Source organism: Taudactylus pleione, unplaced genomic scaffold (assembly GCF_031769625.1).
Source record: "Taudactylus pleione unplaced genomic scaffold, aTauple2 ptg000231l, whole genome shotgun sequence".
Taxonomy (NCBI): Eukaryota; Metazoa; Chordata; class Amphibia; order Anura; family Myobatrachidae; genus Taudactylus; species Taudactylus pleione.
This window is the reverse complement of record NW_028284633.1, coordinates 1,252,474-1,279,214: the sequence shown is the minus strand read 5'-3', so window position 1 is coordinate 1,279,214 and position 26,741 is coordinate 1,252,474. Positions and strand designations below refer to the sequence as shown.

The following is a 26,741-nucleotide window of genomic DNA, read 5'->3' as shown; positions in this document are numbered from 1 at the left end:
AGAGGCGGCATTCATGGGTGGAGTGAAATGGGTGGGTGGGGAGTGTGAAGGGAGATGAGGTCAGCAATGGAAGTGAGTATGAGAAGTTTGAATTGGATTCTGAAGGGGAGTGGAAGCCAGTGAAGGGCCTGTAGGAGAGGGGAAGCAGATGTAGAATTATTGGAGAGGAAGATGAGCCGGGCAGCTGCATTGAGGACAGATTGAAGTAGAGAGAGGTGGGAGTCGGGGAGACCAGATAGGAGGACTTTGCAGTAGTCCAGTCTGGAGATGATCAGTGAGTGGATGAGGGTCTTAGTTGCCTCCAGGGTGAGAGAGGGTCCTATCCTGGAAATATTTTTGAGTTGGAAAGGGCAGGAATGCGGGAGGTGCTGAATGTGTGGTTTGAAGGAGAGGACAGTGGGAGTATAACTCCAAGACAGCGCACTTGCACTTGGTATGGCATATTGCTTCTCTGCTGAGGAATCAGAGACCAATGAGCTTCTACGTATCATTCCACAGAATGTACTGGATAAATGCTAGCTCCTGTAGAAGCTGACTGGTGGCTATTGGAACTATTTAGAAGGCTTGATACATCTCCTCCATAGAAAGTTCATTGTTTTAAACAGCCCACTAGTGTTTTACATGTAATTAGATGCATTGATAACTGTGTACAACACTAATAAGATGACTCCTATCATCCTGTTTGACTGTACTCCTATCATCCTGTTTCCAGTATGATGACTCTGGAATTATTTATACAAGCTGACATGCAACTTTATTTGTGAACAGTCCAACTAATCTGTAATCTCTAATAAACACAATTTACTGCAAAAATGAAATCTTATCACCTGGGAAATTCACTAATAAAACCATGTGGATCTTCAGGCACTTGTCCATGAATTTTCCCCAACTTGTTACCTTTGGATATTAATTCTTATTCAGGACACGTGTCCTTGGCATAATTCCTATCATGTCCCTGGTAGAGCATATAAATATGAAATGCACAGAAACAGCCTGAAACAGCGCAGAAATCAGCCATGAAGTTCCTCGTGGTCGCAGTTTTACTAGGCGTGGCAGGTAAGACGTATAAATGTTTTATACAAAATAATTCTATTAGTAAATATATTTGTAAATAAATGTATCCGTTTAGCAGTATTACAAGTGGGTCTGACTACAATGTAACATGGCTCCTCACCACAGCTGCCTTTGAGGATGATGATAAGATAGTCGGAGGTTACACCTGCACCAAGAACGCGGTCCCTTATCAGGCGTCTCTGAGCTCCGGTTACCATTTCTGTGGAGGGTCCCTGATTAATAACCAGTGGGTAGTCTCTGCTGCTCACTGCTACAAGGCGTAAGTTAAAGCGATATTGTAAAGAAGCTCTGGATGGTGTCTGTGTTACAGAGTTCATTATGTAACATAACTTTTATTTACTCTTATGTCTGAACTATGATTTGTTCAGATCTGATTCCCTTTCAAATCCAGAATTATATATTTATACCTAATGATCACCACTAGAGGTGCTGCTCCATTGTGGCTCCTAATAAATACAGAAAGCTGAAATCCTCTGTGCAATATGGCATCTTTATTATAGAAATAAAATGTATTCTATATGTAAACAGAATTGCACAGAAAGACTGAATAATACACAAGTGCATGGACGCCAACTTTTCATGTATCCTTAGGGGCATATTTATCAATTAATATTTGTCAGAAATACCCTGAAAAATATAAAGCGTCCCCCAAATGTATGTATATCAGAGATATCTGCTGCAGTCTTCCATTTTCGATGGCAAAAGCAGCCCCCATAACTTTGTACGGGGGCTGCTTTATAGCCGAATTTACCAAGCCATCTTTGCATGACGTTGGCCATTGTAGACCGTGGGTTACTTTCCGCACCATTTACTGGGACAAGTGTTTGTAGAATCGCTCCCCAACAATGGGCGCATTGTCGCATACCGGGCCTGCACAGTATCCCCCCGGGGTCTTGAGAAAAGGTGAAGTGATTACAATAGCGATCACATTACGTCTAACACATCACAGGGATAATATCCTATCGGAGCCCCTGTACTGCATGTGTTCAATGATACATTCAAGTGATCCATAATTTCTTATTGCTGCGTTACTAATAGGACTTTATAATTATCAGGTCTAGAACACGATAATGAATAAACATTCCCCTTAATGCATTGGTCCAGATAAGAAAAATAAAAACTATTTATAGCTGCAAGATCTATTAGTGCTTTTTCCCGCTTGTGTATTTTCTATACAGGAGCATCCAGGTCAGGCTGGGAGAACATAACATTGCGAAAAATGAGGGCACCGAGCAGTTCATCAACTCTGCCAAGGTCATCAGACATGGCAGCTACAACTCCAGAACCCTGGACAATGACATCATGCTGATCAAGCTCGCCTCCCCCGCCTCCATCAATGCCAATGTCCAGGGTGTGGCTCTACCCTCTGGCTGTGCAGCTGCCGGCACCAGCTGCCTGATCTCCGGCTGGGGAAACACACTCAGCAGTGGCAGTAAGTCCGTCTTATTTTTTGACCCATTAATTGGATGTTCTGTGCATCAATTTTCTGAGGAGACATTGGCAAAGTCACTTCCTAGCGGTCTCACCTTGTATTTCTCTCCTCTTTAGCTAATTATCCCGATCTCCTGCAGTGTCTTAGTGCACCAATTTTGACTGACAGCCAGTGCTCCAACAGTTACCCTGGTGAAATTACCAAGAACATGTTCTGTGCCGGTTTTCTGGCTGGTGGTAAAGATTCCTGCCAGGCAAGTTATACTAATGTCAGAAAATACCGTTCTTAATTCTTCATTAGGTGTTAGAACTTTGGTAGAACACATTTCAATACTCTGGGTTGCTCCAAGCAATGCCCATGACCTGGTGTGTACATACATTATGCTGCACTTACAGTAGTCCCAAGATCACGTATGCAGCCCCATGGGGTGAAATCAGGGCAATCTTCTGGTGTGCTGTGCTGGCTTTCCAACCTCATGGCAATGGCACATCTCGGGCATCTCCCACAATTGCACTGACCCCTATGATTCAGAAAAGTCTAACTGAGGTGGAATAGAGTTTTCTATGTCATGAGACTCCCATACAGGATATCATGGAGGGAGAGGACCCAGGGGCGTCTGCCAGGTGTCTCCTGTAGGCCAGAGAAATCACAACATTGGTTCAATAATCTTTCAAATCAAAGTATAAAAAAATAGATGGTTTATTCTGATTTTTATTATTAACGGCAAGGTAGCATCGTTATTATAATATTATTATTATTACTATTATCCTGTACTTCATGTCACAAGGGCTCCACAACTCCTTACATAGTACATATGGTAAACAGAATCAGAGCAAACATAAAGAATATTACACAAAGCTTGTAGTACAAAACATTGCAGAACATAGGACACAGGCTACATTATCACTGCTGCATGTACAGGCATAATGCCCACAATAGCAGCACTGGCTGGTCCCAAGGGTTTGCTGCCGCTGTTGGCAAAGGATTGGAGGGGATGATGGCATAAGTGAGGGAGGGGAAAACACATGATGGAAGAGAGACGCCCTGCTCCTACAAGCTTATAATCTTTAATTCCTTAAAGTATAAACGTTTTTATTAGCCTATAGACAATTCACCATAAAACACAATCTAAAATTCTACAAGAAACCACAAACCAATGGAATACTATGAACCACGTCTCATAACTCGCCCAGTCTCCCAGAACATCTCCCAAATCCCAAGCTGCCCAATTCTTGCCAAGCGAACTGGTCACCCGGGTGTGTCATGATGCAACTTGTGCTGAATCAATTCATCAATTTCCGTAACGTGATCATGGCATCATGCTGCTCACACCGTAAGGTAGCTTCACCATGCCCCCCTCTCCCCCTGCATGTGCCATTGATCTGGCTGCACACTCCCATAGGGGGCAACCTAAAAGTCAACAAGCATACCACTGCTGTATCAATATATGAAAGTACCAAGTCCAGATTGATTTAAGTGACGTTCTCAGCAAATATACATGAAAGTCACAAGCTTAGGGGAGCTCAGAGTGTGTTAGTAAAGCACAATGGTTAGTGAGGTGTAGAAAATCCGTCCTGATGTTAGTAAGCAGCAGATGGTTTTGTTGTGGCATCAACCAAACAATATTGTATCTACAGGAAGCAACTCGTATGTGAGTCCCCCACCCCACAAATAATAGGTATATTCGGGGCTATTTTACTGGAAAAAAAAGTTCAGGAACTGTAGGAGGAGCTACTGGGGGTGGAGCTATAGAAAAACAATTTTAATATATTCTCATATCAGATATATATATATATATATATATATATAATATCTGATATGATAACTTTTTGAAGTTTAGCTTTGCTTAATAATCTCTTTGTCATTAGTATTTTCTAGGTAGGTACTTACTTGCAGACCCTTTACTGTGATAGAAAACATAGATATGGGAAGAGATGCTGTATATTACTAATAGACTATGGGCCTGATTCAGACCCACTCGCGAGCGGCTGTCCGCTCGCAAGTGGGTCGATGGTCTGCACTGAGCATGCGCACGACGGAGGGAGCTCCGTCATGCGCATGCGCCAGACGCGACGAGCAAAGGACTTTACTTCGCTCGTTGTGTCTGATCAAAGGGGGCGTGCTGTTGATGTTGATTGACAGCACGCCCCCTTTGGTGGGCGTGCCGGGGGGCGTGCCTCCCAGACGGGGGCGTTCCCAAGGGAACGCCTACCGTCAGAAGCCGGCCCACTGACATCACTAGTGATGTCAGTGGGAGTGATTTTGGCTCTGATAGAGCCAAAATTACTCCGGGCCTTGCGGTTGAAAAACTCAACCGCAGGCTCCGGCTCGCAGTGGCGATGGTCGCGATAGTCAAGACCATCGCGGCCATCAACCTGCACGCTCGTACAGGCTGTGGGTGGTGACCCACAGCTATACGAGCGTCCAGGAGGACGCTCCATAATTATGGAGGACGGCCCTCATTCAGAGCGTGCGCTCTGCTCAGAGCGTACGGCTCTGAATGAGGGCCCATGTTCCTTAGCTCAGGCTTGGGTGTAGCTTATTTCTCTGTTTTCCTCCTTTTGACCGATGTCTTGTTCCTCAGGGTGACTCTGGTGGACCCGTGGTCTGTAATGGACAGCTGCAGGGTGTTGTCTCCTGGGGATACGGATGTGCCCAGAAGAACTATCCCGGTGTCTACACCAAAGTCTGCAACTACAACTCCTGGATCTCCAGCACTATGGCCTCTAATTAAATCCTATCTTGCTCCATTGTGATGCTGTCACTGTAGCACCAAACACCTGTAATCATACTAATCAATAAATTGTTTGGATCTACACTATGTCCATTGTCATGTGAATAAATTGTTTGGATCTATTTCCCTTGTCACTTGAATAAATTGGTAAATCTGCTATCAGAGTGTATATAACAAAAGTGGTGGTGAGAAGATGACCACGATCACATGGAATCACTATCAGCCATGTCCTTAGTGGTGGTGAGAAGATGACCACTGATGGCCACAATCATGTGGGATCACTATCAGCCTTGTTTGGAGTGTGGTGGTGAGAAGATGACCACTGATGGCCCCTCTCTGCCTATGTGCACTTATGGGAAACTACAGGGGATGATTCTGTACTGGATATAGAATTTCTGTAATTATATATGAAACCAACAATACAAGGGAATTTTCTCCGTATATGGATATCGGTCATCCCATTAGGGTTGCTGGTGCTCCCAGAGTCATGTATAGTTTACATGTGGCACAAAAAGAGGAGACTGTAGGGTGGGTCAATCTTTATAATAAATTAGAATAAAATATATTTTTTATTAATATAACTATTAAAAACTATATCAATCTACTAATATATAAAAAAAAAATCCAATCTCTAATGTCAGATCTCAAGTTTGTGGATAGGGAACCGTCCTACAATTTCCGAGTAAATTAAATCTGATAGGAAAAATAATAAAATAGAGTGAAGGCAAAAAAAAAAATATTGTAGCAATTATTACCCCCAACAAGGCTAATTGAGATGATTGTTTTAACAGCACCTGGGACATTGTTTTTTTTTTTTATACAAAATTTAGAATAAAACAGGCAAATCTCTATAGATATATAGATATATATCTGGTTCTAGGGTCTGCCTGTTCGTTCAGGCTAATTTCTTGAACCACTGGATGGATTTTGATGGTGTTTTCAACTTTTCACTATTCTATACAGTATTTGTTGAGGAAGGTCTAGGTGTATGAATCATTCATCTGGGACAAAAGGATGTCGAGCAATGACTTTTTTTTAATGAAGCAGTCACAGAAAAAATCTAATAAGATAATACATTTGTTTATTGCTTCTAACTCTTAACCTTGTATAACTTACTTAACTAATAAATAATGACACAGACGAAAACAGCTTGGCTAAAAGGTCACAGCTTTTCTTTATAATTAATTAATTAACCTAACCAGGGTGACAAGAGACGCTGCAGACTCAGTTCCAGCTTGCACCTCACTCAAATACTCGGAACGACTGAAACGTCCCCCCTCAAGATGCACTAATGATGCGAGGGTCTCACTTCCCCCCTGGGCCAATCTGAGGTGCTTACGCACAGAAAAGCACCCGGGTCCCCCCGCACGGAGAAGGATAAATTCGCCAGGTTCCTCGGGGGCAAGTGCCCCCACAAAGTTATCTTACGCCACATAAAGCCACTGAGCTGCAGTGTACTCCCGCCAAAGCCAGGCCCTAAAGGAGACTGGCCCGCCATCCAAAACGACCGAGCCCCAGAAACACAAAGACCAAGGCCAATTAAGATGCCTTCCGACCAGACGGAAAATTCCAAGTTGAATTGCCAACGAAAAGCTATGACACGGAACCAAGCTACCCAGTGACACCTCATAACTGGTTACTGACACATTCACACTAGACTTGCCCTGACCAACACCATATTTGCATACCACTATTAAAGTTAAAAAAAAAAAAACTAGGCACCATTTTGACCATACACTCCTCCTATCCACCTTTATTCCAATAATGCTCTCACCCTGACAATCTACTCCACCTTTTAACTGCATCATGTCACTGTTATCGACAGGCAACCACACTCACCAAGCACGCCCAATGTGACCACCAAGGATCAAGCACGAAACTTGAAACTACTCTTCTACAACCTGTCACCAATAAAACACAAAATTGCCGCGTAACCAAACCATGTCGCTCCGGCCCAAAATTATAAGAAGTAGCCCACAAGCCCACCATGCTGTCAACTGCAGCAATTACAGTGAAAACCACATTGCGTAGCATGAGTACCTCACCAAACCCAACCATCCCGACACAACTTTGAGAAGAACACATAGCAACTACCTAGCAGGGATGCATTAGAGGGGAAACAGATAACCCGAGTGAAGAGGAAAAACTAAAAAAAAACCTACCCGTGAACCAAATGGGTCAGATCAAGGCTCCCGGGAGGAAAAACTAAAAAATCCCTTCACAACCCCCCAATTGTCGAACACTAGACGTTCCACAATTGGCTGGTAAACAACGTTTCAGGTTGGCGCCAGGTGCGCAACTGCTACTTGTCCTACCGTACAAGTCTCGCAGTCATCTGACTTGCAACGACCTAAATTATGCATGTACCCAGGAGATGCCCCCATTACGCTGCACCAAATAGCTGCCCCAATTTTAAAGAAATGAGTACTAACAGCTGAAACATACAAACTTCACCCAACCAAACCCCGTCCAAACCTTAGCAAACTAAAATTTGTAAAGCAGGATAATGCTGGGATGTAAAACACCAGTGTGCCAGACCATCAGGGCACATAACCTCCGGATGTTGAGAGAGAAAACTATCCACCTTATACAGGAGACACCCAGAGATTAATTAAATGGGATATGCGATAATCATATGATGCGTGTATACAGAAGGCCCCCATACCTGGGCTACCCTGTATAATACATGACAGTCTCATATTACCCCGTGATCCAAAGACAAAATATTTAAAACAAAAACCCTGACGATAAAGATGCCTTATTGACAGCTACCAACTCTCTCCACCTAAAAAAAAAAAAGCCTTAAAATTTGCTGCCAAAAGGAACAAATGAAAAAGAGGCCTCAGTCCCGCCAAAACCACCTGACCCCTAACACAAGCAATACTTTAAAAACTGTATGACAATAGGCCGCCGGAGGATGTCGCAAACGGGGAACCCCTTCATCCAACTTGTAATAGCTTATCAACCATAATTGAATGGATTGGGTCATGATTACTTTCAATCCCACAAAATAATGATCCCCGTTGGCGCCGCCACCAGACGGTCCTTGGACATACCCTTCAAATTAATGGTTCCAAACAAAGGCAGCAAAGCAAATATTCAAAGACTTACCCTCCGTAGATGTCTGATCACTATAAGCTCATCAAGCCTGCCTGGCGGACAACCATTTCGCTGTGTGATTGTGACGAGCGACTGCAGTGACAACTGTATGCTAAAATCACGTGCCAAAATAAATGACACAGCATTGCAATCGAAAATTGTCGACTGGCTTTGGTTGTTGGTGGCATGAACTAAACCCATTTTTGTCACCAGAAATTAACTAGACAACGACTCCATCGTGCAGACCAGAGAACATGGCCACGACAATTGGTAACAGCTCCAAACAGCAAACATATAAACCGTAAACATGACCTACCATTATGTCATATGTAACTGGAACCCCCGAAAACCATAAAGGTGCCTGAGCAGAAAAGAGGAGGTCCGAACCAACGTCACTCCTTCCTGAACCCATGAAGAGAACGTCTACCAGATAATGCGCTACACCAGCCCGTCCGTTGCTGGCATGAGCACACCATTGTATAAGAATCTGTATTTCTCCAAAGAGGCACAGGAAACTGTACAGCCCACAGTAAAACATTATTATTCCCAAAAAACCTAAAAACCTCTGAAAACCACCATGAATGGCACGGCCTTGTAGTGCAGACCACAAACTAAAAACCCATCTAAAATCAAACGTGACCATCAAAGCACCGTAACCTAAACTGCCTACTACAACTAAAATTCGACAAGATGGAGAAACTGTCCTGAAGGACCTATGCAGATGACATAATTAACTGAAATATAATGCCTAGGAGAAATGCTGCACTAACCGGAAACTAATACGCCACCTGTGTGGGAAACACCCCACCGGAGAGGTACAGAGATCCTGCAATGGGGCACGAGGAAAAGGAAACTCCATCCACCCTGCAACATCTCCGCTACCACCTAGACCCGCAAAAATCAGTAATAAACCCCGACAGGGAGTAAGCTACTGGGTGCCCTGATCAGCAGAGTCTCAACTAACGAACAAAAGTAAGCCGAATGAAAATACCGCAACCACAACAAATTTCTACCAACAGGTTATCTATAACTACCGAAAAAAGAAGCTAAACAATGGGGACTAAGCCTTAACTGGCTTCCTTGGACCTGACACCTAAGTCGGGAGCTAAGCCCAGCTTAACGTCGGCAATCCTAGGCCCGGAGCTCGCCCCCACAGAGGCAACAGGAGGGTAAAATGACAGCCCGACCGCCGAGAACATCGGGAATCATAACAGGCAAACATCCTCTTCCCGCCACCTCCGTTCACTAGGCCTACCAACAGAATAAGCTCAGGGGGGTGACACCGTGACCAAGGTGGGTCGACACCACTGCTACTAAACCTAAGTCTTTTTTAACTCACAAAAAGCATACCAATCTACCGTTGCAGTTCCGCCCGAAAATGGGCAACAATATACCCCCATGTCAAATATGAACCGGACAAACATTTAACGCACCAAACAGATGTATCAATAAAATACCCACGCTCTTAAACCCGCTCACCCAATAGCATTAGGTGGATATGAGCCTGCATTTTAACCAATTATTACAGTTAAAAGAAAAATTAAAATTTATAAATGTCATCTCACCCCCAACGCTCGTCTTTTTAACCCGAATCCCCCTATCACATCATATAAGTGAGCGAGCCAAACTGTATAAATTTGCCTTTGCGGCTCTTTCCTCGCTGAAGCATAAACCGTGCAGAAAAACTGATTTCGCACAATGTAAATTTTCTTTATGCTAAATATCATGCACCATCACCCTTCCTATCCTTATCCCCTAACATCTAAATAAACGCCTCGCAACCTATTTGGTATTTTTCACATACATGCCAGGTGACGGAAATTGAGAGAGAGAAATTAAATCAGCAAAATTGTGAAACATTCATACTCACCAGAACCATGTGGTCCCGCAACCTTCTCCACAAAGATTACACGCGTATGTTTCGCCGGCTCAACCGCCGGGGCCGCCTCAAGTGCACAGAATCATCAGCTGATTGGGTCACCGAGTCTTCTCTCAACACTCCTCCTGCAAAATGCCACCCTGTCATCCGCCGCATGAGTCACCGAATCTTCTCTCAAAAAATCCTCCCGTAACCATGGAAACCTGCAACTACAGGAGGCAGGTGAGCAAAAGAAAAGGAGGCAACACAGTGGGAACGTGGATGAACGGTAAATAGCAGGCGGGGAGGGCGACCAGAGAAGAGAGAGGGGGTTGAGGAAGAAGTAAAAAGGGAAAAAAGAAAAATAGGGATGTGTTGGGGGGGGGGGGGAGAGCAAGCAAAAACTGAATATAGGAAATGAAAAGAAAAACTAGCTACAGGTGGCAGGGGGGAAATGGAAAGGGGGAGGGGGAGGGGGGGTGACATGACATGCGGGGGAGTAAGGGCATAAAGGGAATACACATGTCAAGGCTATGAGGGAAAATGAAGTGCGGGGAAACATGGCCAAGTGCAGGACATGACGAGTGATGCTGAGGAGCACCGCTCGCCAAATGGCCGGCGTGATATTAAAATGGCCGCCGCTTTTCTCGGACAGGAGCACCATGGCGAAGAAGCTCAACAGGAAACCCAGGAAATACCAGGGTACACTGTGCAAAAAGGACATTGCTCATCGCTATGTTTGGCAGCTGGGGAGAGGTGCGCATGGAGACTGAAGAAATAAGCACAGGTGCCCCAGCCCTGGGGACATGATACTGATGATGCTTACGGTAGTTGCAATACAAATCTCTCATCCATGATCCTCCTGTCCTTCCCAGCACATCCCAGTGGCCGGGATGCAGGGTGATGCTAAATGCAGGAACCTGTGGTAAGAAGCAAGAGTGAGCAGCAGGGGCCTGTGGTGAGATGCAAGGGGCTATGGTGAAATATAAGATGCTGTGGTGAGATGCAGGGGGCTGTGGTGAGATGCTGGGGGCTGTGGTGAGATGCTGGGGGCTGTGGTGAGATGCTGGGGGCTGTGGTGAGATGCAGGGGGCTGTGGTGAGATGCAGGGGGCTGTGGTGAGATGCAGGGGGCTGTGGTGAGATGTCGGGGGCTGTGGTGAGATGTCGGGGGCTGTGGTGAGATGTCGGGGGCTGTGGTGAGATGTCGGGGGCTGTGGTGAGATGTCGGGGGCTGTGGTGAGATGTCGGGGGCTGTGGTGAGATGCAAGGGGCTGTGGTGAGATGCAAGGGGCTATGGTGAGATGCCGGGGGCTGTGGTGAGATGCAAGGGGCTATAGTGAAATATAGGATGCTGCGGTGAAATACAGGGGGCAGAAGTGAGAAGCAGGAAGCTGTGGTGAGATGCAGGGGACTGTGGTGAGATGCAGGGGACTGTGGTGATGTAGCGTAGGTTGTTAGGAGATCCAGAGGGCTGTGGCAAGATGAAATAAGATGCATGGGAGCAATGTTAAAAACACTACCACTGAAACAAAAAAATCAAAGCACAGTAACCATCGGATTCCAATGTCCGACCCTATGCTGAAACTGCAGGCGGACTCCGGCCACCACTGCACCTTAAAGTGCTCCCTCTCCAGCATTATGGACCTCATTCAGAGTCGGTCGTTGCGGCTGCTCAGTCGTAAGGGAAAAGGGGCCGGATATGCAAATGAAGCGCTCGCAAGTTGCGTCGTTAAGATGAGATCATTAGCTGGACGAGCGAGGGGAGGATGCGGCCGTAAGACTAAAAACACGCCCCCTTCTTGTTCGCAATACACGTCATCTCCGAGCATATAAGGATTAATCGAGACCTCGGGACCCATCGGAGCTGGTCGTAGAGCCTAAGGCTGACCATACCCTCTCTCAAGCACTACGATCTAGTCAGTGTAAAAACCTCCCATGTCACATGTGCCATGACACTACTTAGTTAATTATGTACTCCCATAAAACGCCATTTGTATAGTCAGGCACGCCTGCATTCGGATCTCCATTCCCCCGTTCACAGGCACCTTCCCCTGTTACCAATCACAAACGCCTCATCCTGTCACTCAAACTAACGACCTGGCTGTGTTCAAGGAGAGAGCAATTTCTGATCGCAACAGCTAGTTTACACACGCGCATTGCGAAACTTACGCATGCGCTGTTTTGCGAACATCGCTGGGTACGACCGAGCGGCCGCTTACGAGCGACTCTGAATGAGGTCCAATGTTCCTACTCAGCCACATGCACTTGGTGAAGAGGAGGCACCTCCCATGGAAGTCAGCTCTGTTCTCGGACAGGGGCACCAGGGCCATAGCTAGGGTAGTGCGGCTGGTGCCATGGCACAGGGCACCACAGATCAGGGGGCGCTGTTTGGGCCTATCAAATTTCTGTTTATTATCATTCTTGCTTGTAGCTTCCTCTTATTTCATCCCTAGCATCTCCTGGCCTCTCCTATCTCTTCCCTGGTCCTTCCCCATGAGGCCATGGCCCTCTCTCAGGTGCACTATATTATGTCACTATTTATCCCCAGCATCTCCTGGCCTCCACTATCTCTTCCCTGGCCCTTCCCCGTGAGGCCATGGCCCTCTCTCAGGTGCACTATATTATGTCCCTATTTATCCCCAGCATCTCCTGGCCTCTCCTATCTCTTCCCTGGCCCTTCCCCATGAGGCCATGGCCCTCTCTCAGGTGCACTATCTTATGTCCCTATTTATCCCCAGCATCTCCTGGCCTCCCCTATCTCTTCCCTGGCCCTTCCCCATGAGGCCATGGCCCTCTCTCAGGTGCACTATATTATGTCCCTATTTATCCCCAGCATCTCCTGGCCTCCCCTATCTCTTCCCTGGCCCTTCCCCATGAGGCCATGGCCCCTTTTTGGGTGCATTATGTCCCTTTGAAAAATGAGGAGGGCGCCAATGCTCTTTCTGGCACAGGTCACCAAAAAGTCTAGTTACGGCTCTGAGGGGCACCACCATGAGGAAGCTCAACAGGAAGCCCAGCAAAAACAGTGTACATTTGGCGAAGAGGACATTGCTCATCACTATGTTTGGCAGCTGGGGAGGGGTGCGCATGGAGGCTGTGGAAATATGCACAGGTGTCCCTGACCCGTGGACATGCTACTGATAATGCTTACGGTAGTTGCAATAAAAATCTCTCATCCATGATTCTTCTACCCTTCCAAGCACATCCCAGTGGCCGGGCCCCAGCCAGCTGCAGGGCAGCAGCAGTGGGGGTTGTGGTGACACTGTTGAGATGTAGTGGGTGGTGTGATGCAGGGAGCTGTGGTAAGCAGCATGAGTGAGAAGCGGGAGCCTGGGGAGAGATGCAAGGGGCTGTGGTGAGATATAGAATGCTGTGGTGAAATGCAGGGGGCAGTAGTGAGAAGCAGGAGGCTGTTGTGAGATGCAGGAGGCTGTTGTGAGATGCAGGGGGCTGTGGTGATACTATGATGACTTGTACAGGCGGTTACATGCCTATTCTTATACTGTAGTGTTCCGTAGAGGGAGATGTAATTAATGTGAATTTGCATATGTTGCGCTGGCGGGGGTAGAAATAATGTTATATGTGAAGGTTGTGACTGTCAGTAGCTTCTATTGGTTAATTATAGGATCTCCTGTAGTTCTAGATCTGTACTCAGACTCTGTGGTGTGAATGTTTGTAGTGCGAGGATTAAACTTGCACACGTCCCCTTAAATTTGCACACTTGGCTCTCATACGCGCACCTCAGACGCACACAATTCAATTAGAAATGCCAATTTGCATAACTCGCAGCGAGAGTATTTGTGCAAATTTTGTCCAAAGAGCAAACAGGGAAAATAGTATGAAAAAATGGGGAGACTTTCCTGGACCCCAAAAAAAGTAACAACTTTGTTAGCAGAATCATATAGAAGACTGTAAGTGGGCATAAGGAAAGTACGGTATGCTTTCAAAAGGTGTGAAATGGCTGATTTTGGGCATTTTTTTTAAAGTAAAAAGCTGTAGAATTATATTTAATTGCAAAGGAATTAAATGGAAAATGCAAAAAAAGTTGAAAAAAAGAGGCTTTTGGGGAAATGTAAAAAATTATAAAAAGCAATTATATGTTGTTGAAATAAATATTTTCATTAAATCTGGGGAGCATTATTTAGCTTAAAAGCATATTTTGGGGTAATTTGAGGCCATTTATTTTTTCACCCAAAAATGACATGTAATTATTAGCTAATTGAAAACTTATAAATGCCTAATTAGTCATTAGGAGGGGTTCTGAAACAAGATCTGACATTTTTACCTTTACAATAAAGACTTTTCCTACCTTTTCACTTGCTCAGGGAAGGTGCAAACAAAAACAGGAAAATTTAGTATGAAAAAGAGTTTGGAGTTGAATTGCAAATCTAATTTGCAACGCAAATTTGCCGTGAAGTCACCTCACAGGACCAAACTCGAACCTAATTAAATTCCCCTCTGGAAACTTGCACCATTAGAATAAATTATCAAAATACATACAGTACACTAAATTCAGACACAAAGAGGGGTATTTAATATGAAACGTTAACCTCACCGTCGAAGATTTTGCCGCACATCAGAGCTTTTGCCTGCGAAAAAGTATCGCGCGCGCCCCCGCTTATCCCCGTATTCAATATGAAAACGGCACCCGGCGAAAGTGAAATCAGCGAAAGCTTCGCTGATTTTTGGGGAAATCACCCTAACACCCCCAAAAAGATGCTCTGACATGGGGGATCATTCTGGATACCCCCGATTAGGCCTGCTGAAGGTTTTTGGGGTCTTTAAACGGGCTCGATACCTGCTATTTTGGGGATTTGGGAAGGTGGTGAAGAATAGTATTTAGAAGTTTTTTTGCAGAAAATAAGTAGTCCCAGCAAATTTGGGGTACTTGAAAATGGGGGTGAGCATATTTAAAAGTTGGTAAAGTTAAGTTGTGAAAAATCCACCTGCCGCAAACACCTGCAATGAAAAAAACACCTGGGGCATACTTGGGGACCCCCATAGATTGTAATTTGCTAGGTTTTAACTTTGTACCAAGCAATTTTTTTTTTCGCCCCCAAAATGAAAGTGCTTTGTTTGGGGTCTTCTGTGGTATTTTCTTAAACATTTTTGACACAGTTTACCTTTGGGGGACTGTCTGAATGTTGAAGGGTGTTATCCGAAATGTTGCACCCCAAAACCCCAATTCTGCACTTTTTTTCGCCACCCATTCCTTGGTGATACTTTTTCGCAGGGTCGAATGCAATATACTTTTCACACCAGCGAAAAGTTTACAAATTGAATACGGTGTAAAAGTAAAATCGGCGAAAATGACGTCATCCGAGTGAAAACATCGCAGAAACTGAGTTTTCGCTCCATGGCCCTCATTCAGAGCCGTACGCTCTGAGCAGAGCGCACGCTCTGAATGAGGGCCGGGCTCCATTTTCATGGAGCGTCCTCCTGGACGCTCGTATAGCTGTGGGTCACCACCCACAGGCTATACGAGCGTGCATTGTGATGGTCGCAATGGTCGAGACCATCGCGACCATCGAATTTGCGAGCCGGAGCCTGCGGTTGAGGTTTTCAACCGCAAGCTCCGGAGTGATTTTGGCTCCATCAGAGCCAAAATCACTCCCACTGACATCACTAGTGATGTCAGTGGGCCGGCTTCTGACGGGAGGCGCTCCCGTGGGAACGCCCCGTCAGGGAGGCACGCCCCCGGCACGCCCACCAAAGGGGGCGTGCTGTCAATCAACATTGACAGCACGCCCCCTTTGATCGGACACAACGAGCGAAGGACTTTCCTTCGCTCGTCGCGTCTGGCGCATGCGCATGACGGAGCTCCCTCCGTCGTGCGCATGCTCAGTCCATAACATCGACCCACTTGCGAGCGGACAGCCGCTCACGAGTGGGTCTGAATCAGGCCCCATATCCCTAAAAGCAGGAAGATTTCTTAAATGGTCTGATCAAATATATATAAAAGAAAAACCTCTCAAACAGGACAGCTGCTCAATATTATAATATCCAGCCAGGTCCTTATCTCAATATATCGCTCATAGGCAAAATAGCCAAAATCCAAAAATACACATTTACAGTAGTTCATGCATTCAATGCAAGAGAAATTACGTCCAACTTGTTTTTGACTCTGCCTCAGCCCCATGCTGTTACCTGTGATGCCAAATTTTAAAATATTGCATTGTAAACTTTTTTCCACCCGCGGTTCTCTCCTTAGGCACCATGGTTGGTTTAATTTCTAGGATTGATCTAAAACTATATATAGCGCCCTATAGCGATATCTCTGTGACAGAAGCCGTACAGCAGAGAGCACTCATATGAAACCACTGGCATCAAAAGATAAAGGAGTTTCAAATAGAGCACCAATCCCGCACCAGCCATCTATTATGTCATTTATACTTTACAGTTTCATTTGTCCTCTCTCCAATAGCTGTTCCTCAGTTCATCTGTATCTACAGAGTAAAGCTTGCTGAGGTGCCACCCACTACTTACACATTATAGAAATCACATATACAAAGAAGAAAAGTAAGTAGTTTTAATGGGTGCACTGGGACCCACGTTGGTAATTTAAAATTTAATATTTTTAATAGGTATGCATTAAAATATCTCACTGTATTAAATTTGTTAGGATGGTGAAATATAAAAAGATAGAAATGTGCAAAAAAGATGAAAATTAATGTGTACAATAAAATATGCACAACGAAACCGTTGTCAATTTGTCATTCATTCAATATGATCAGTGTTTAGTAACACAGTGGTTCATTATTTATTATAGTTTATTCTGTTATTTATGTTGCAAATAATTATTTCTTAAGGCTAAGGGGCCTATTCATTAACACATAAAATTCGAGGGAGGCAATTAGGTTTAGAACTCGCATGGAGTTCTACCTAATTACCGGAAGAATTCATCATTCCTCCTCCCTATAACTATCTATTCCGAAAAAGCTGTCATTTTTGCGATGACAGCTTTTCGGGAAATAGATACTTTTCCCTCTGTACTCTAACTTACCGCAGTATAATCCATGCTGCGCATGCGCTGTTACATTTATAAACCCAGCGCATGCGCAGCGCTACTTAGAGCTGCGGTAATTTTGTGTATCCCCCCTCCGCTCACCTACCCCCCGTCCCTCACTTACCTGTCCACGCAGCAGCCTCCGGCTCCGTCCTGCTGGTCTGACACTGTGTTCTCCCAGCACATCACAGTACAGATTAGAAAAAAAATATATATATATATTTTTTTTTCTAATCTTTATTGTGTTCTGCTGGGAGAACACAGTGTCCGACCAGCCTCCGGAGCCAGAGGACGCGCCAGAGGGAGACGTCGGGGGACCTGTCCAGCTGTACGCAGGTAAGTTTCACCTGCTATTCGCCACCTCACAGTGGCGGATAGTACCTCCATCACAATCCGAAAATACATAATTTTCGGAATTTGATGAATACCATCATTTCCACATCCCCATACTAATGTATTAATGTATGAGGAGTGTGGAAATTAACGCAGGGGACTTAGCAAGGAGATATCAGTGATATCTCCTGCGTTAAGATACTTCATGAATACTAAAATAACATTATTTAAGGAAAATGTCCTTAAAACGTTAATTTAGTGTTGATGAAAAGGACACTAAATGCCTTCATCAGCCTCTAGAAGGAAGTAGCAAATTGTATCAAACAATGCAGTGACTAATACTGTGTATAGTCATTATTCCAAACTGATAGTGTCTTCTCTTCATATGCTTAGATGTCTTATCCTTCTGTATTGCCATGCAATGCTTATAGTAAATATTTCTTAACTATGTAGCATGTACAAATATATGTTGTAGTACTGGGTCTCTTAGCTATAAGGTTTAATCCCACACAGCAGGTATATTATGTTAGTATATAGTTGGTCAACACACCTAGTATTAATGGGTCTCCACTACATGTGATATATATTAGTAGTTCCCATTATATCACATGTATGTGAATCACATACCATGAAAAAGGTTTGCAATCATTCCCAGCACTGCATATATCACATGTATCATTTTATACATCAGTAGCTGGAGCATAGGCCTCATATATTTAACATAGCTTTCAATAATTGTAGGCAATAGCAATTAGTCTCAGCACTATGAATAGCACATACAGTATATCATTTTAACTTATACCCCTTTTACACCGGAGCTAAAACCCGGGTTATTGCAGGGTTAACCCGAGCAGCTCCCTGGTGTAAAAGGGGAGACGGTTGGATCAACCCAGGTAAATAGCAGGGTTTAACACGGGCGTAGCTCCAGGAAGGGCATGTGAGCCTCCAGCTCCAGGAAAAACATTTGAGTTGCCAACCCCAGAGTAGGTGTCTGAGTTGCCAACCCCATAGGAGGGGTCTCCGTGTTGCCAACCCCACAGGAGGGGTCTCCAAGTTGCCAACCCCAGAGGAGGGGTCTCCAGTGCCTCAACCCCAGAGGAGGGGTCTCCAGTGCCTCAACCCCAGAGGAGGGGTCTCCAGTGCCTCAGCCCCAGGAGGAATTCACAGTGCCATGGATACAGGCATGGATTCCTGTTTGCCACTTCCTGAGAGCATCACCATGTGGACTTCTAGTATGGTCCAGACCCAGAAAGGATCATCCAAACTTCCTTTTCCATCCAGTTCCAGTGTGTCTGGTCTTAATCTGTTTTTTGACCTGTACGATTCCTGCCAGTTTAAGTGTCTCCAATCCCAATCCGGTTCTACCTATTCAGCCTAGTGAGAGCCCTCCGTCTCCTGGTTCCAAAAAGGACTTAGAGTTCTCACAGATCAATTTAATACCTGCCGCAGTGGGCCCTTCACCTGATTCTCTGCTAAGCAGTTTGGTGGATAATCGACCATCTGTTAATTTTGATGGAGATATAGATCAGTGTTACGCCTTGGCACGTCAATATCTTTCCGATGTGGATTCCGGATTGTTGCCTTCACTTACTCCTGCCAATGTGGTAAAATATTTCCTTTTGGCCTTTAGGGGTAAAGCTTTGGACTGGGCTAATCCACTCATAGAGACCAAGGATCCCATTTTAGAAGATCTGTCAGCTTTCACTGTAGTAGTACTGCAAAACTTTGCTCCAAAAGCCTCAAGATCAGCACAAGGTCCACAGCCTGTGGGATTGAGACTTGGTGTCACTTCCATGGCCCCTCTCCATGAAGGCTCCTCTGGGTATCCTGGTCCTTTGGATCCATCATCCACTTCTGGTGCTGTTTCCAAGAAAAAAAAATTTGATTCTGACTCTAGACTTGGATTCTGATTATGATTATGATCCTGTAGCGAACGAAGCACCTTTCCCTGGAGGTCCTATGTTTAGAAAGGAAGTTTTCATTGAACCAGAGATTCCGTCTCTTCCAGATGGATCAAGATGTTCCTGAAAGGGCAAGAAGAATTGTCAAAAGCATTAATTGCTACCATGGTTTCTGCTTCTCCAATGAAGAGTTGTTGAAGAGTTGTGTTGGTCTTCAGAGATCTATTGAAGTTTATTTTTCTCAAGTCATAGGGGTGTCCGGAGGCCACCCGTTAGGAGGGGGGTAATGTCACACTCTGCTCAAATTGTGTGACTTACCTTGCCATTTGCTGCAGGTAAGGATTTCTGCCTGACCTTGTTCGAGAACTATGACATCACTGACATCACCATCATGCACTATGTCAGTGGCTAGCATTCCTCCAGTGGGAGTGCTCCTGCCTCAGCTGACCTCAGCAGCCTATCAGGGACTTGCAGCAGACTCATATCCCCTGTGAGAACTCCCACTGGTGTTGGAGCAAAGAGTTGCTTCCTAGTGTTAGTTCTATCCTGTGGCTCCTTTGTGCAGAAAACCATCACTGCTATCTGGCTCAATATCTACAGTTTCTGTGTCCTGATCTGTGTGCTGCTGTATTCCAGTTAGGAATAATAAGCTTTTCCTAACAACTTACTCAGATAACATCAAGTTTCAGCCTGTTATCCAGCTCAGTGCAATCACCAGCTGCACTGATTAAGAGGATTCCTGCAATCAGCCTCTGCAAGTCTGTTCCTAACCCTGGCTTTGTTTCTGACCTGCTTCTGCTAATCCCTGGTACTGCATTTGGTTATCTGGTTCTGACCTTGGCTATCCTCTGTGACCTGCATATGTCTGCCCCCTGGTACCATTTGTCCATTTGATTTTGACCCGGCCTGTTGACTACGCTGAGAATCTTCTCCATTACATCCAGTGTACACCAGCACCTGTGCAGGGGAACCTATTCTGAGGGCCGCGACCTGTGTGTCGGATGCAGCTAAGTCCATATCCTCTTGCGAGGGTCCCTGGTGAACACTGCCAGCACATTAGACTCCACACCTCGGAAATAGGTCTTGTCAATTCAGTACAGGCTGCGTCCATTAACCATCCGAGAGTTGTGACAGTCAGGCTGCCTTGAGAAAGACTGGCTACGATAATTGAAAGCTATGTTAAATATATGAGGCCTATACTCCAGCTACGGATGTATAAAATGATACATGTACTATACGCAGTGCTGGGAGTGATTGCAATTACCTAAAGGTTCAGCTGCATTATTGTATACATGAATACCCAGAGCTGCAAAGTTTAACATTTTTACCTATAAAACCTTTTTCATGGCATGTGATTTACACACATATGATATAATGGGAACTACTAATATATATCACATGTAGTGGAGACCCATTAATACTAGGTGTGTTGACCAACTATATACTAACATATAGCTGCTGTGTGGGGTTAAACCTTATAGCTAAGAGACTCAGACCTACAACATATATTTGTACATGCTACATAGCTAAGAAATATTTACTATAAGCATTGCATGGCAATACATAAGGATAAGACATCTAAGCATATGAAGAGAAGACACTATCAGTTTGGAATAATGACTATACACAGTATTAGTCACTGCATTGTTTGATACAATTTGCTACTTCCTTCTAGAGGCTGATGAAGGCATTTAGCCTTAAGAAATAATTTTTTGCAACATAAATAACAGAATAAACTATAATAAATAATGAACCACTGTGTTACTAAACACTGATCGTATTGAAAGAAGATATTTTAATGCATACTTATTAAAAATATTACATTTTAAATTACCACGTGGGTCCCAGTGCACCCATTAAAACTACTTACTTTTCTTCTTTGAATATGGGATTTAGATAAAGGAGTTTGTTGGGTGATGTTATCAAGCTATTGTTGTCAGTTTATTTCTGTGCTCTTTCATTTCTAACACCGGGTGAAAACACTGAGAAAATAAATATAACTCAGAAAGACGCCAAGGACAATAATATAATTTATTACACCAATAAGTGATAAAACAAATGTTAATGGAGCATTTCCTGATTAGTTGTATCTAAAAACCCAGACAGAGCCAACAGCTGGAGAAGACAATGTTTCCAGGTATCGATCACTGGTGACATCATGTAGCCCAACAGGAGCTGACAGACAGTACATAACATTTATAGACTTATTATATAATATATACCCACAGCAGAGGACACCTGGATCATACCATTTGTACGCGTGCTTCTAGTATTTGTGGAGGACAGTTGGATCATAGCATTTATAGATATAAGCAGTGGCGGCTCCAGAGGTGAGGCAGCAGCACAGTCCAATATTCATATAGGGCAGCCACACCAACTGCCAGTGAGTCCTGGCCGGTGATGTTTGGCAGCATTTGGGGTGACAGTTGGTGTGGTTCCCCTATTGAAATTTTGGACTGCGCTGCAACCCCACCTCTGGAGCCGCCACTGGATATAAGGCTTTATGTCTGCCTGACTCGAAATTCCAGAAAGCCCATTCCCCTAACCAGCTCCCAACACTCACGGAAGCAGCTACTGTATATATACTGTATACAATACTGTACTATACTAATCCTGATACAGGAAGAAAGGATTCTGTATTCTGCGTTACAGCCATCAGACCTGGGTGTTTGAGGCGGTGACACATTGGGCCTGATTCAATGATTGACGTAATGCCGAAATTTATGCAGGTGAACGTTTATCGGTAAACTGCGTACGCATCTAACTCGCACTGCGCAGGCATCAAGGTAAATTACCATAGTCGTTCGCAGTGACTTATTACTTGTCGTGTGATTGACAGTTAGGGAGCATTTGTGGGAGGTAACGGGGAGTAGCGGCAAGGAATGCAGGCGTGTCGCCACCATTTGTGGTGTGTGTCACAGCCACCTGCGATCCTGTACGCAGTGACAATGTCTCCGGCGTCTCAGCTGCTGCGGCCATTCTCACTAGCCTTCGGGTTTCTCGGAACTGCGGTAATCGATCGACCTGTGACCAATCCTGAGTCTTTGTACACAATCGCTGGGATTTGTGGCATCTGCGGCATTTGCATATTTTCACAACCGGGATCGCAGCTGCGAGGGGGATTAGCGTCCATCCCTGAGTCACGCCCAGTGTCAGATCTGTAACTTCTATGATTTTAAAGCTTGAATAAGTAAATCTGATGTAGAGCTGGGATTCCTCTTTCTTTTCCCACACGTTGTACTCAATGACGTCACATACGCTAAGTGTGTGCAAACATATGGGCATCTACATCTCTCTACTGTATCCACCTGTTTGTACTCACTCTACATCAACTGCTCACCACCACAAAGCAAGTCTGGCAGACTAGCAGTCCATGGGCTAGCATGACATGCTGGGACTTGTAGTTTCACAGTGCTAAAAGACTACAATCTGCCTACGTTTGCTGCATAGCGCAACTAATGGTGCCAATAAGTGACCCTTTTATGTACTTTCAGAAACAGGGGGAGGGGGTATTTTGGGAGAGATTCTGCCCAGGACACAAAATCATGTATTACATAAACTAACTGTAACAAATCATAAGTGAGATTGTAAATCTTCTCTGTAGTATATGATTTGTTGCTGGTGCTCCCTGGAGTCAAAGAGATAGTCACATATATACAAAATTCCCTGCACAGGTAAGTAAAGCCGAGTCCTTTATGGGGCACTCTTTTTAGTTCAAAATGACGTTTGAACTTTATGTACTTTACCTACTGTGAACCGCCTTGCGCTGCTCCCTGTATCTGCGTCCTAAGCTGGTTAGAAGCCCCTGCCAGGAAAAGTGTGATATGCAAATGATAAGATACAGCATAGCCCTGGAACCAGAGGCCACACGTCAGCCGCTTGCAGATGCCGGATAGTCAGAATCTCCTGACTTTTGGCAGAAAAATTAAATCCTAATTATTAATATCCACTGGAGAATCCGGCCAGTCACAATGGTAATGTCTAATCCCCTTCAGGCAGAGAACCCTGACATCATCAGCCAGTCCAGCGTCATTCCCTACCATCCAAGTGGGCATAGAGGGGGAATATAACCTTGTGGCGAGCGTACAACTTACTTCTTTAAGTAGGGACAACTTACTTGTTTAGCTGGCCTTCATGGGCATGAACTGCACTTCCGCCCTCACTGATGTCACTTCCAGGTCCCTAGCATGAAGGGGAAATAAGCTCTACCCAGTCACAATACATGAAACAAAACTAAGCCAATCGGAAAGCATGAACAAAAATGTCACATGTGTATAGATAAATATATATACAGCTATTCTACATTATCTCTGGCAATCATTATCCAAGGTTTGCTATGGGAGAAAATCTCTGCTTATACCATTTATGAGAGATGATCTGTGATTATCACTATCCCGGCCCCTGACTATTCCATACGCTGCGCACGCTGATGATGTCAGCTACAGAGTACAGCACCGCAGCGAGTTACCATGAAGTGTGCTGGAATCAAACCAATGCCGTCTGCAGTGAGCTTTATAAATTACATCTCATATTCGGAATAAAGATGACTGAATAGCTGAGCCGCAGTAACATTCCCCCGAGTTAGCCCTATACGGACTCACTACGTCATCCTAATAGATTAGCGCCAGTTGCTTTTTTCCTTTGCACTAAATGGACAGATTCTCAGCCCCCTTTTACATTATCTTTATACAGACAAATCTCCCAAGTTCTTCCACAGAATATTCTTCTCAGCCCACATTCGCCAGTGAAATTTCACACGTTTTGTCTTTTTGGACTTCAGTGTTTCCCATCCTTCCCCATCCGCACCACTCAGCAGAATTAATGGAGCATCTTTGTCCCAGATTTAGTCCTACGCCATTGATTTTGGAAAATGTGATTTTTAGGAGAACTAATCGTGTAACTGGAAAATTGTATGACTGGATCATTCAATGGGGGGGCAGCTAAAATGCCGAATTGACCAACATTCCAATGCTTGGCCGCAGTAACTATTACCCATTGTAGCCTGTGGTCTACAGATCACAAGGTTTCCCAGGAGCGGGATCTATTGGATCCCTCCCCAACAATGGCTGCTGACATCTGGAAATAAAGTAATCACATTCCCTTTATTTTTACACATTGTAGGGACAGGATAATATCACAGCCCCAGTCCCTAGATGTGACCTTTGTGGCAATAAGTAATAATACTTATCAGACCAACTCCTAATAAGTAATAAATAGGCCCCTTAGTGACTCCAGATTGACTGAATGTTTTTAGTATACTTTAGTCTTTGTTTTGAGCGTGAAACCGTAGGTAGCTCTGCTACGGAGATCTAAAAAACAGCACAGAATATTCCAAATGAATGTAATACAACAAAATCTAAATATATTTAACACACAAATATATTTTTTTTAAATATAAAACAGCAAAATATACTACACAAAATAAAATGGCAACAAATAATAAAAGTGGGTAAGTGTAAGTGTGCATTCCCAGTCCTCGGCTTCCTCACGATTCTGCATTTATGAGTCAAGTCACTTTTTCCAGTTATCTTGTGCAATTGTCTGCAGATGATAGTAATTACAATTCCAGACTATAAAAAAAACCACTCCTAAATGCTCGCCTCTATTCTCAGTACATGTGATATGCGGGTTCCGGTCTATAGATCGACAGTAAAAAGGTTGACAATATCTAGATCACCACCAGGGGCCAAATGTGAGAGATTAGTAGTAATCTCTGACACTTTTTAAACTCTGCCAATGTAATGGAGTCCGAAAACATGTAGACTCGTTTCAACTCACATCCAGATGTTTCCCATTTTGAAGATAAAACTCTACTAATGTGAGAGGTTACTGCTAAACTGTCACATTTTCTACACTCTCACCCAATTACATTTGGCCCCGGATGTTAGACAGGGACACACTAAAGGTTGACGGGTACAAATGGTAGTTGTGGTTGAAGGATCGACACAGAATGGTCGACACATGTTTTTGGGAAATTTTTTTTGTTATGTTTAGGGTTACGCACTTACCCCGATGGTTAGGATTTGGCACTCACCCCAACGGTTAGGGTTAGGCACTTACCCCGACAGTTCGAGTTAGACCCCAGGAGAGACAGTTAGGGTCAGGCGCCTACCCCAATGGTTAGGCACCAAGGGGAGGGTTAGGGAAGATTTGAGTTATAAAAAAAAAAAAAGTGTCAACCATTTTTTTTGTTTTCCTTTTGACCCTGTCGACCTTTTTATATGTTGACCTTTACTATGTCGACATTTTGGGGGTCATTCAGACCCGGTCGTTAGCGCCGATGCCCTCGGACTGGGTCGATGGCCCCCCACAGAGCATGCGCACGACGGTGCCGGCGCCATCGTGCGCATGCGTGAGACCCACTATGACCGACAGCGCTGGTCGTAGCAGGTCTCGATCCAAAGGGGATGAGCTGTCGATGTTGATTGACAGCTCGCCCCGTTTGGAAGGCAGGCCGTGGGGGTGGCAGCCCAAATGGAGGCGTTCCCATGGGAACGCCTACCGTTTGGGGGAGGCCCCACTGACATCACTAGTGATGTCAGTGGAGAGCTTCCAGCTCAGATAGAGCCAGAAACTCTCCGGGGCTTACGACAAGTGAGACCCTACCCTAGGGTCTTGTCGTAAGCCCCGATGGTCGTGATGGTCTCTGACCATCGTGACCATCACCCTAGCGGTCGTTAGAGCTCTGGGTGTTAACCCACAGCCTAACGACCACAACAGAGGCTGGCGGTCAGGATGCAAGTGGCCGCCCAGTTTCTGAGCGACCGTTTGCATCCTCCGTCCGCCTCTGAATGAGGTCCTTTGTCTCTGTCAACCTATTGGCCATCTAACATCTGGTGTCTATCTAGACATTGTCGACCTTTTTACTGTCTATCTTTGAATCCACCCCCATGATGTGCACAGTGCAGTTATTCTCATCGAGTAACAGCATCTGTGACCTATATAGCTGGAATGAATGGTGGTGTTACAACCTGTTGATAGTGATACAGTAAAGGGGGCAATCAGCGGGGCTGGGGAGATGGGTGGTCCCCATAAGTGGCTGCCTTTTTCAGGGCCCTAGTGAGTACCGCCACGCCACTGGCAACTGTGCCCTGTACGAGGCTCTATATAGGCATTTGTACAACATGAGGGACAAGGAGCCAACAACAGGTTTTCACTTCACATCACGGTGATGAGATAGAGGAAAACACCTGTTACATTTCCATACTCAGAGGTCACGTGATCAGATAACGATGATGTCATTAGGAATAATTGGTGGTATAAAGACTGGTTCTTGTCTGCAGACAAAATAACAGCATGAAT

The 26,741-nt window shown here is 44.8% G+C and overlaps 1 protein-coding gene across 1 annotated transcript; it reads left to right on the top strand.

Annotated features, from left to right (window-relative positions):
* Positions 1 to 1,016: 1,016 nt before the first annotated feature.
* LOC148516907 (trypsin) lies at positions 1,017 to 5,240 on the top strand. Its single transcript, XM_088479380.1, has 5 exons — positions 1,017 to 1,056; positions 1,180 to 1,333; positions 2,253 to 2,506; positions 2,623 to 2,759; positions 5,091 to 5,240. The coding sequence occupies exons 1-5, from the start codon at positions 1,017 to 1,019 to the stop codon at positions 5,238 to 5,240; spliced, it is 735 nt and encodes a 244-aa protein (XP_088335506.1).
* The last annotated feature ends 21,501 nt before the right edge of the window (positions 5,241 to 26,741 follow it).